Source organism: Microtus ochrogaster, chromosome 15 (assembly GCF_000317375.1).
Source record: "Microtus ochrogaster isolate Prairie Vole_2 chromosome 15, MicOch1.0, whole genome shotgun sequence".
In the NCBI taxonomy this organism is placed as follows: domain Eukaryota; kingdom Metazoa; phylum Chordata; class Mammalia; order Rodentia; family Cricetidae; genus Microtus; species Microtus ochrogaster.
In genome coordinates, this window is record NC_022017.1 from 749,383 (window position 1) to 761,197 (window position 11,815).

General features: G+C 45.2%; 1 protein-coding gene across 2 annotated transcripts in view; it reads right to left on the minus strand.

The window, feature by feature from the left end:
• Nckap1l (NCK associated protein 1 like) overlaps positions 1–11,815 on the minus strand; it is a 44,091-nt gene that overhangs the window by 12,879 nt on the left and 19,397 nt on the right. For both annotated transcript variants that reach the window (XM_026782789.1, XM_005353773.3), the window contains exons 12-22: positions 11,588–11,697; positions 11,329–11,461; positions 10,911–10,992; positions 10,685–10,743; positions 10,336–10,481; positions 8,855–8,987; positions 8,458–8,577; positions 6,000–6,145; positions 5,653–5,784; positions 2,689–2,907; positions 1,220–1,350 (exon numbers count right to left, since the gene is read on the minus strand). In XM_026782789.1, coding sequence (XP_026638590.1) covers positions 1,220–1,350; positions 2,689–2,907; positions 5,653–5,784; positions 6,000–6,145; positions 8,458–8,577; positions 8,855–8,987; positions 10,336–10,481; positions 10,685–10,743; positions 10,911–10,992; positions 11,329–11,461; positions 11,588–11,697 — 1,411 coding nt within the window. The remainder of the gene's footprint in view (positions 1–1,219; positions 1,351–2,688; positions 2,908–5,652; positions 5,785–5,999; positions 6,146–8,457; positions 8,578–8,854; positions 8,988–10,335; positions 10,482–10,684; positions 10,744–10,910; positions 10,993–11,328; positions 11,462–11,587; positions 11,698–11,815) is intronic.

The following is an 11,815-nucleotide window of genomic DNA, read 5'->3' on the forward strand; positions in this document are numbered from 1 at the left end:
TGGTGAAAGGGGGCATCTAAAACCTCGGGCCTGGTGAAAGGGGGCATCTAAAACCTCCAGCCTGGTGAAAGGGGGCATCTAAAACCTCCGGCCTGCTGAAAGGGGGCATCTAAAACCTCCGGCGGGCAAAGTGTAGACTGTTTACAGGGAGAGGCAGAGCTGGAAAACAGGGATGTGCACTTTGGCTTCCTTGGCAGCCCCAAAAAAGGAGAATGAAGTCTGGGTCATAGAACACCTCTATCTCCCTTAGGTCGCATGCATAATTCATCATTTACATAAAAGTGAGAGAAAAGGGGATGAAACAGGATTCTTCATGAATACTCAGTTGGTAATATAAACATTAAGACAGAATTATATGGCTTCAAGCCCTCTTTAAGAAAGGAATGGTGCCAGGTGGTAGTGGCACACTCTTTAATCCCAGCACTTGGGAGGCAGAGGCAGGCGGATCTCTGTGAGTTTGAGACCAACTTGAGTCTACTGAGCTAATTCTAGGATAGCCAGGGATACACAGAGAAACCCTGTCTTGAAAAACTAAAGGGGGTTAGCTTTCCAATCCAGTGCAATTCCCTTATCTAAACACACACACACACACACACACACACACACACACACACACACCAATAAATTGATAATAAATAAATATGCTACCGTGCACAAGGAAGCAGAAAATCAGTGTCACACTGCTCTGGAGTTTGACTGTCGGAGTTGAAATCCCAGTCCCACCATTTAGGGATGTGTGACCTTAGTATCCTAACCTCCCAGTGCCTCAGTCTGTTCATCTGAAAAATGGGTATAGCAATAGGAGCTGTGTCAAGGCTGTGGTGTGAACTGAATTTCATGGACAAGTCAGTAACTCAGCCCACAGTAAAGCCTTCCATCAACACTGGCCAAGGAAGATGATGCCAAGACATCGGATCACCATTTAATCTCTCCCCACATGAATCAGTCACCTTGAGTGTTGCTCCTGCATTCTGTGGGAAAGGAAAGAGTGAATCCCTCCGATGACTAGTAGTCTGCCTAGTTCCTAAACCTCTCTCCTGTTCTCTCTTCACTTTCAGCCCCCAAGTTACCTCTCCGTCCCATGCCTTGCTTTAGAATCTCTTTTTGTGTGTTCCTAACACTGAGCAGAGTTCAGCACCAGCATGAAGACTTGGGCCTAGATACTGAAGAGGGAAGGAAGTTCAGCTCTGTGGCAAGGAGGCCAGGGTGCTGGGCTCACCAGAGATGTCTGAGAACTCCTCAGCACTGAAGTTCTGTTCCCCATCTCGGGGAAGGCTCATGAAGGCTTGCATGGCTGGGGAGAGGATGATGACTCCGCTGCTCGCCTGTCTGAGTAGGCTTTCTAGGTACCTGCAGCGGGAGGGGCCAAAGAAACTCCGGTTAGCATTCAGTGATTTCTGCACCAGCACCCAGGAGTCAAGGGAAAAGTCTGCTAGGGGCTGGGGTGGGGAAGACTAAAAGAAGGGAGCATAGCAATCTATTTAACACCCTGCAGGTGCTGCATGAGAAGCGGGAATGTGACTCCACTTGGCCCCTAATCCACTGTGCATGCAGTAAACGCAGTATCCTGCATTCCCAGCCTGCAGCCTGCTCTCTCCCAACGGCTGTACTCTGCTTGTCCTTACCCTCTGTTGGGTAAGACAGACAGGCTCACACTGGCATTTTTAAAAAGATGAACTAGGTTCCTCTGAAATACACTTAAGCCATATCCTCTCCAGTGGAACACTAGACCAAGGACCCAGGATCCCAGAAGCCAGTCTCAAATCAAACCTCTGCAGACAGGAGCACCCATCACCCAGTTTCCAAACCTTCCCTCCTAACTTCTGGACAAGTCAGAGGTGCTGGCTTTGACAGAGTCTGAAGAAGAAGGCCCACCAACTGCAGCACTCACCTAGATACCAGTTCTAAGTATGTGTTTTACAGCATCGTGGGCTAAACACCAGTGAGCCAAACTCAAGTTCCCCAGTTTATTACAATTAGTTGTCAAACTTTTCGAACTGAAAATACATTGAAAACTAACTTAGTGAGACAGTATTTAGTAGGTACTAAAATGTAGCTGTCTCTGTGAGGGGGGGCAATCGGCTGTAAATGCACAAGTCCAGCCTAGTCTAGCTGGTGAAACCTACCTCTCAACAGGCCAGCCAGCCAATATTCCCCTAGGCTGATAATAGATTTAAAGCGCCACCTAGTGGTGTGGGGAGGGAAAAATCTGCCTCTTGGCTTCTTAAAAATGTCAAAGAAAAGCGGTGTTTTCTCTGGTTTGAGAAAAAGGCTCCTTTCCCTATCCAGAACAGTCTACTGAACTTGACACCACTTTGGTTGCAAACGAAGAGACAATGTGCAGGAGATATGGGTAGGCAGCATGGTTCTCAGAGGGAAAAGCTAAAGCAAAAAGAGAAATACGGGTTCAAGAAAGAAGTGATAGAACCCTTTTCAACAGAAACAGCAAGAATGTAGCAAAAGCAAGTTAAGGATCGGACATTAAGAGGGATAGTGTCAAAGAGCCACAGGTCGATACATGGGTAGTGATGTGAAGGCTAGAAGAGAAGGGGTCCAGGTCTACCCCGGCTATTGCGCTCATCCTTTGCAGGTTCTGTGAGGTGCTGGGGGTTAAAAGGCTTGGTTGTGGGTCCTACTATGTAAAGCAAAAGTACTAGCGGTGAGACAGTGGGAAGATGGAACACTGACCAGTTTGTGTAGAGAGTGGTGACAGTCTGCTCGCCATATGAGTCCAGTGGCTGTGTCTGCTGCAGGAGCGCATTGCGGATAATTCTGGAAGCATCTGTACCCAAAAACTGTGCCAACGACTGAATGAAAGTGATGTATGCCTTGACTCCCGCCACCAGCTCAGAAGGTCTAAGGATCTCCTGCGTGCTGGCATTGTAGCCAGCCAAAGTCACGATGGCTCTGAATGACAAAAAACAGAAACAGCCCTGTGTTCCTGGTGCAGCACATACTACCACATTTAAACCCCAATGCAACACAGTGAGGTAGGCACTACTACCCCTATTTTGTATGTAATAAAACTGAGTAAGACTTATGAAGCTCATGCAGCTGGTGATGACAGTGTTTGGACGATCCATTGACATTTGATTCCTAACTGTTTCTTTCTCTGGAGAAATTAGGTCAGCTGTAAAAGACCTGAGTTCCCAAATGCCATCCTACTCTAAGGAAAGAATTAGTCCCAGACACCACCAACAATAGAAAATCATGCTGAGAACTCCTTGGAAAGAGTGCAGTCCCTGTGGTTATGGATGCAGATGCTACACCGCATAGAGTACCACTGCCTGCATACTCGAAAGAAGGCATACAGCCATGGGTGCACAGCATGTTTCTTCCCCAGGGGCTAAGATTTCATGTTGCAACCAGTCTTTTGACTTGCGACCTGCTTCTTCAGACAGTCAGAAAGACAGTCAGGACAGGTGTCACTCATCTGCACCGCACTATAAACGCGTTCCTCAGACTCTTCCTAAGCTGTGAGATGATAGACAGTCAGGACAGGTGTCACTCATCTGCACCGCACTATAAACTCTTCCTAAGCTGTGAGATGATAGACAGTCAGGACAGGTGTCACTCATCTGCATCGCACTATAAACTCTTCCTAAGCTGTGAGATATTTGGAGTTCTTTCGTTGGTTGGTATTCTGGCAAAAAAAAGTTTATGGCAGAATGTTCAGGAAAGTCTGCTCCCACAAATTAAAGGGAAAATTTTAGATCCCTGTGTACCATTTAAAGGAAAATAACATAGAAAGGACAGGTGAGAGACAGGCCTACTCAACATAGAATTTTCAGGCAGTTGTGGCACGTACCTAGATACCAGCACTCAAAAGTCTAAAGCAGGAAGGATCATGGACTATATACTACTTAGGGGGGCACTGATTGCTCTTCCAGAGAACTGGGCTTCTAATCCCAGCACCCACCAAGCAGCTCCAGCCATCTGTAATACTAATTCCAGAGAATTCAGTATCTTCTTCTGGTATCCAAAGACACCAGACATATGTGTGGTGCACAGAAACACATGCAAACAAAACACCCATACACATAAAAATAATAAAAATAAATAAAATTTCCTTTAAATTAAAAAAAAAAGGTTAAAACCTCCAGCCAAAACCCTGGAGCTTTTGGAATAATGAACGACCTTGTGAAGCAAGAATCAGAGATTGGGGAAAGTAGATGATCACACCCTTCCTGCTCTAGGACCTGGAAACCACCATGGTTCTGAATTGTCACACTGCCATCTCCTTGACACTGTGTGTACAACTGAAGCGCTTCCTCCCCTAGAGATAATGTGTACAGAACAAAAATGTGCTATTTTACTTTGCCCAGGCAAAACCTTAATAGGAAAATAAATCTGTATATCTTACAGTCATAACACAGTTTATGACCGGTCTTCCTGCTTCTGCTCTCATTCATGCTAATAAAGCCAGAGTGAACTGCGGACACAAATCTTATTACAGCTTTGTCCAGACCAGTCAAGGCTGCATTCCTACATGCAACCCAATCTTTACAGTACACTGCACACATGACAGCCGCCTGCACTCTGCTTCCCACCCAGCTCACCCAGGCTCTCTCTGTGCCACCACTCTGACCTCCTGGTTCCTCTGTCTGCAGTGATTGCCCCCAGACAGGCACACCATACTTGGCTCGGTAGTTCCTTCAGGAGCTCACTGGTATGTCATTTTCTCAAGGTGTTGGATACAGTCAACACACACACTGTCTAAAACTGCAGCAGCTCCTCAGCACACACACGCACACATGTACACAGTTCCCATGACATCTCCCCCCTTCTCTGCTTTATTTTTCTGCTTGGCATTTATTGTTAACCTTCCATATATGCTACTCTCTTATTTTGTTAATCTGTCTCCCCTACTGCAAGGTAAGTGTCATAGGGCAGGGCTGTTTTGTATGCTGCTTTATCAATAGTCTCTAAAACAGTCCTGACACATAGTAGGTGTTCAATAAGTGCTTGTTACATTAACTGCTCATATTCCAAGACAAAATACAAATAAATAATCAATTATTCATACTCCTTTCTATCCCCTAACCAATAGAGTGCATCCAACGTAAGAGGTATCCTTCCTTCTCAGAGAACAGTGGAATGAAGGGCACAGTGCAGGAAGGGAATTTACTTAGCTAAGGTTTATTACTCGGCAGGAACTCTCCACTCATAGCAATCTGTATTTGTCTACTAATCTTCAATTGCAGGTCATTCCCAATGACCTGTCTGGTAAATATCATTATCCTGGACTTAACAGGAAAGAAACTGACTCGGATAAGTTAGATAATCTGCCCCACTGTTGTGCTAACAGCCAGGATGTGGGCACAGCTCTGTGGCCGCAAAGGCTCTGCACTTCTTCCTCCCTTTTCTGAGGTAGGGGCTTGTGTACTCAGGCTGGTAACCAAGGATGACCTTAAAGTCCTGTCACTCCTGCCTGTCTCCCAAGTGCTAGCCTCTCTCTCTGCTCGCCCTACCAAACAAGGGGGATAGACCAGCTGCTCATCAAAACCTAGGAAGTAAGGTAGGGTTTTTTTGTGTGTTTGTTTGTTTGTTTTCTGCATCAGTCTCCAGCCTGTGCCATGACCAACAGGATGGTTCTAACAGCCGCACTGAAGACTGCCACAGAGTACAAGCATGGACCAGGGAGGCTGTTACCTGTTGAGCCTGGCCTCCAAGTGGCTGCTGACATACTCAGATGGGAAGATGGTGTGTTCAAACACAGAGAAGCTGTACACATGGGTCATTGCCAGTGCCAATTCGGTCAAGTTTAGATGTAGTTTGTCCATGCTGAAAATAAAGTGGAACTTGGTTATGAGTCTGGCTGTTGGTAAGGACACTCAGTCTAGAATAGCACACACTGATGTTCTTCAAAATCAAAGTAGAAAATTCATACATAGGAGCTTTTCTGTACCTATCAACCCTACACCTCCTCTGCTTTTTCCCCTGTATCACCTCCCCTCTTCCCTTTTCTCTCTCCTGGCCCTCAAGGGCTAGGACCTCACGTAGTGACAAGGCTGCGGTTCTTCCGGTGACTCTCGGCTCCAGGCTTGTCCCTCTCGGGCTCTCCTTTCCTGGGAGCCTGCCTCTGCTTCATGGACTTCTTGTTCTTGGCTTTGCTGATGGTGGTGGCACAGTGCTTAGGTAGAAGCTTTGGGACACAATGGAGGGAGACAAGCGTCATTGCTAACAGCTGTACGAGGTTCCTCTATCATGATCCACTCCTCCCCCCACCCACCTAGCTCCTCTTTCTCTAATGGGACCTTTTTAGAATGTGTTCACCTTTCTCAGTGCTCACAAATATCTCCCCATGACCAGCCTCAAGTCCTCAGACAGCAGTGTCTTTCCAGGACGAGAGCGCCGCTCCCCCACCCACCCCTGCGGCCTTTCCTAACAGACAAATCCAAGGAAAACAGGCAGAGCTGAGAGCTCCACTTATCTTGTTCTGTGGAGTCACAATGTAGGAAACAACACTTTTTGCGAGACAAAATCATCATCCCACAGGCTGACCACTTATATTCTGTCTCATGAAAACAGTTACAGTTCAAAATTCTCAAAATTCACGTGTGTTCAATATTTGTTTCTTAATTGTGTGTATATGTATATTCCTTGCTCCAGCTCAAACATCAACCCTGCCTCTCTCCCTTCTCCAGCCTCAGGAAATCACTTCGAAACTTTTAGAACAGAAAAGCGCCACACAAGAACATTAGTTTTGTTATTTTGTAGTCACGCTTCCTATTCTTTTTTTCAATTTATTTTATTTATTATATATAGTGTTCTGTCTACATGTTTGCCTGAATGCCAGAAGAGGGCACCAGATCTCATTAGAGATGGTTGTGAGCCACCAGGTGGTTGCTGGGAGTTGAACTCATGACCTCTGGAAGAGCAGTCAATGCTTTTAACCTCTGAGCCATCTCTCCAGATCCCTCCAAATTCAGTCAGTTCAATAAAATAAAATAAAATCCACCTTGATGGACAAAGATACACTAAATATGAAAGTATTTATTATTGATTCAGAAATCAATATCCAAAGATGTAACCCTATTAGTAATCGCACCAATAATTATTTACTCCAAACGTTAACTCTGAAGGGCAACACTTACTTGCTTACAACAGTTCTGGGAGCAAACAATTATTCACACACGGCTTAGTCATTCCTGACACAGCACTGAGTAAGCCTGTTTACCGTGAGTGTAGTATACAGTCATAGCGAACAAAGAATACAGCTGTAGGTCTCCTCATCTCCATGCATGCTGTGCATCAGTTACATGCATTCTTTCACGCCTGCCTTTGCACTTCCTTCCCCTTAAACTGGGACATTGCCAAAGGCAGCGATCATGTACCTTCTTTCTTGATCCTCACCCCAAACCATTAGCCTAACAAGTTAGTGTTTATTAAGCTTCACCCAGGAGCCAACCTTTATCGACTGCTGTGTATACCAAATATTTAGTGAGCTCTGTCCCATTTAACCCTTACTACACCTCTGGGAAAAAAATATCTGTATCTTTTCCTGATACATTAGAAAATGAAAAAGCTGAGTAGTATGGTAACTATCTGTCTGTACTCACACACACACACACTCCTTATTTCCGCTCCTACCAAAGTTGCTACTTTCTGACTCAAACACAGGAAGGGTAGGTAGTCTGGGAAATTCAAGGCTCTGGGGATGAGCACAACTAACTCATTCATTATGCCTGATTTTCTGAAATGTAGTTGATCTAATCATGATCAGGTGTTATGAGTCAGTCAAGGCAGGAAGAGGAAAAAAAAAAAAAACAGAAGACAAGAATGCAGCCCAGGGGATCAGTACTGAAAGGCTTAAGAATCTCCAGTAAGTTGTAAACTGGGATACTGATGAGCAAAAAGAATAGACAAGACAGAGATCTGGTCCCAAGCATGTATGCACCACTCAAAGAAGACAAAATTCATCTCCCAAAAGTCTTCAAATAGAGCACAGATTTGAGTGGAGTTTAACCATTCAAGTAAGAATATTTTTAAGTGTCTCCATCCACTGAGCATACCCAAACCACCACCACAGGTCCTGTGCAACCAAGGATAATCCAAAATCACAAACTCACTTAAAACACTAGGGCTTTTTGTGTGTGTGATTGCTATTTCGTAACTCAGGTGTGGAGTTGTCCACATGAACTTTGTAGATAGCTGTGCCAGGTCACAACATCAAATGGTTGTACATTGTGATTCTAATCCCAAGAGAGTGCTTGGAGTAACTAGACTCAGAGAGGAATCCTGCCATAAACCAAATCCCTACCCCTGCTTAAGAAAGAGAATTTGTAAGTTTGAGGCCAGCCTGGTCTACAAGACTTAGGACAGGCTCCAAAGCTACAGAATAAAAACACTGTCTTGAAAAGAAAAAAAAAGAATTTGGCCTGTGAGAGAGAAACAAGGGTGGCTGAGGAAAGGCCCTGAGGGGGAGAAAGGACACTGGACCAGGATGAGGGCTACCTGCTCGCTCAGCTTCCGTTGCTCAGCACAGATCTCCAGCACACAGTTGCTGGTCTGCTTGGCCAGCTCTTCCAGGAAGGCATTGCAGTGATGAAGACTGTGGTTCTTCAGGTGAGTGTGCTGTGGGAGAGGACCAGGAGAGAACTGCATCACAGGAAGGCCACGTCCCCTTTCCCACACTGCCCTTTGCTCCTTGCCTAAGCCATCCTCTCCTGAGGAAAAAGAAACAGAGACCAGAAAGAAAAGTTACTTCTCTATCAAACCGAGATATTTGGGGACTCATCCACACACTCATGTCTGTTCCCTTCCTAGGATCAAAATCAGCCCCTGGAACTGTGCTTTGATAAATAAAGAAGAGGCTCGAGAGCGGTCAGAACTTGAAAGCCAGGATATCCACCTCTTCTGGGCACATTTCATGAGTGCAGTGGACAAAATGGGCACAGATCAGGGGGAATGCAATGGCGTATCGAAGCATGGAAGGTTCCTCCAGAGTCACAGCAAACATCTTCTCAAAGGTACGGAGATGAAAGCTGTAGAGAGAAGATTGGAACCCAGGATTTAGAAAGCAGACCCCTTCAACAGTGTTCTTCTTTCTATTTGCACTCTTCCTACTTTCTATCCTAGAGGGAAGAGGGAAGCAAAGAATCTTAGCCTTTCTAGGGTCTTACAGTGGCTTCCAGGGCAGCATGATGATAACCTTCCCTTTCCTGGACAAAACTTACAGTTCTTCCCTGGCAACCATCCCTCTAACTCAGAAGTTCCAAATTCACATCCCCTCACAATATGACACTTGGGCTCCAGAAACCTCCTTAGATCAACTGCATGAGATGTGCCTTTCCTTCACGAGGACTATGTTTATGTGTTTAGCATGTGCGTGTTATAGCTTTCCATTTCAATAGACAGCAAAGAGCAGACATGACAATCGTGTTTCGATTTTTAGAGTTCCACATCACAGTGGTCAACTAATTATCGCCAGGTTTCATCTGTGGAAGACAATGAAGTATCCGTTCTTTCTCCAACCTCCTATTCTCCAGCTCTCTCAACTATTTCTTACTTTCCCAATACTAAACCTCTACAAATTCATGGTATTTTATTTTATTTTATTTTATTTTATTTTATTTTATTTTGGGTTTTTGAAACAAGGTCTTTTGGGACTCACTGGATAGCCTAGCCTGGCCTAAAACTCATAGCAATCCTTCTCCTACAGGTCCCAAGTACTCATGTTTCTTTGTTGGGGAAAGTTTCCTTATAGCCCATTCTTTCCCTTAGTTCTGTAAGTAGTCATAAATGACCCTGAATTCCTGATCTTCCTTTCCCTACTATCCAAGTACAGAAATTATAGCTATCTGCCACCATACCTGGTTTCATGTTTTTAAATCTAAATATCATGGCTGGAGAGATGGCTAGGTGGTAAAGAGTGTTTGCTGCTCTTCCATAGAACCCAGGTTCAGTTCCCAGCACTCTTATCAGATGGCTCACAAACACTTCTAATTCCAGCTCCAGAGGACCCAGCACCTTCCTTCATCCTTTGTGGGTACCATACCCAAGTGGCATATACACGGAGACATACATTCATACCCATAAATGAAAATTAATCTTTGAAATTATATGTCCTAAAAATTCAAAATACCAAAACAACAGAAAAATAAACTAAAGAAGTTTACAGGAGAACATGGAACACATGCCTTTAGTCCTAGAATTTGGGAGGCAGAGGCAGGCAGATCTCTATGAGTTCCTGGCCAGCCTGGTCTACAGAGTGAGTTCCAGGACAGCTAAGGCTGTACAGAGAAACCCTATCTCAAAAAAAAAGAAAACAAACAAAAAAAAAAAAACAGAAAGATCAAAGGGACGGACAATTAAGTCAAAACTAAGACACACCAGAAAATAGAAAGATCTGAGGTTTCCACCAGCATTTTCTCTGCTGAGTCCAGCATCTGGGAGTGGAAGACGATGAGGTTCATGATCTTGGCTAGGTCAGGATTCTCATGCAGGTGCAGAGGTGCCTTCAGCACACTGGTGTAGGCCTACGGTTGGGGTTGGGAAGAAAAACAAGAGAAATGGGATGAGCCTTGGGGCTGTAACCTGATCTGGGTGTTGTGTCCCCCTCTAGTCAGTGGTTTCCCAGGATCACTCAGTGTCTGAAGCAGAGCTTAACAAATTAAAAATGGGGAGACTTGTGGAAGACAGGAACCTGAGGATAGGGGCCGCTACAGGACAAGAGCCTTACCTGTAGGCGGAACCAATCCAGCCTCAATCCAGAAAAGTCAAATTTCTCTTCATTATCAACTGTAAAAACAGAAGCAAATGTAAAAGGAAATAATCAAATAGCACCTGGCACCTGGCTGCACAGAATGGCAGGCCTCTTCTGAGTTTTCTTACCCAATGCTCTGGCTAACAGACCTACTCTATTTGCCCTCCTAAGTGCCCCGACAAGTCCACCTCCTCCCAGTTACCTTGCTTGAGACTCAGAGTGGACAGGGTGCTAACGAATGAGGACATGATGACAGACTCCTCCTCTGGACACACAGACAGATTCTAAAAGAGTAAGAATACTGTCAGTGCTCACAAGTTCCACGGATGGGAAGTGCAACCACAGGCTCAATCAGTGTATGAAGACAGAGGAACTGTTGGCTGCCCCAAACAGAAGAGGAACACAGAGCGCTGCCCTGCGTCCCTGCCATACAGACTCCCGTTTCTCATTCTGTTCTCTCTCCTCTTGCTTAGGGGAACAAACCTGCTGAAATTATTCGTCTTTAGTGTACACCAGTTTTTTTAACATCCAGACTACAGTCATTCAGCCAGAGTGGCTCCAGAAGGAAAAACTACAAGGTATCATGCTGGAGTCTCCAAAGTGTCATCAGGGGAACACACCTGAATGATGTCACTGAGCACAAGGACGTCAAACCTGGCCAGGTACTGGATGTGGTACTGCTGAATCACTTTGATGTGCCGTCGGACCAGAGCCCTGACCTCCTCCAGCAGGAAGAGGAGCTCTGCAATGGACCTGTGGAGATGTGACAAGGGCAGACACAGACATCGACAAGACCATGAGTGGAGACACACGCTCATACAAGGCAGGGATCGAAATGTTCTCCCAGTCGAAGGACAAGGTTCTTGGGCAAATACTAACGAGTCAGCATAGTCTTCAGGGGTCTTAGTCTTGGTAACATTTTCTGTATGACGAACCAGCCAAGTGACCTCATCACGAATGAAAGACAGGGCCATGAAAGCAAAAAGGGCCTACGAGAGAACAAAGCCTACTGGAAGTTTCTACTTAAAACAATGGATTTTAGTGTTAGGGCTATAGTTCAGGTGATAGAGTGCTTACCTGTCTGGTACAGGTAAAAATGGATTTTAG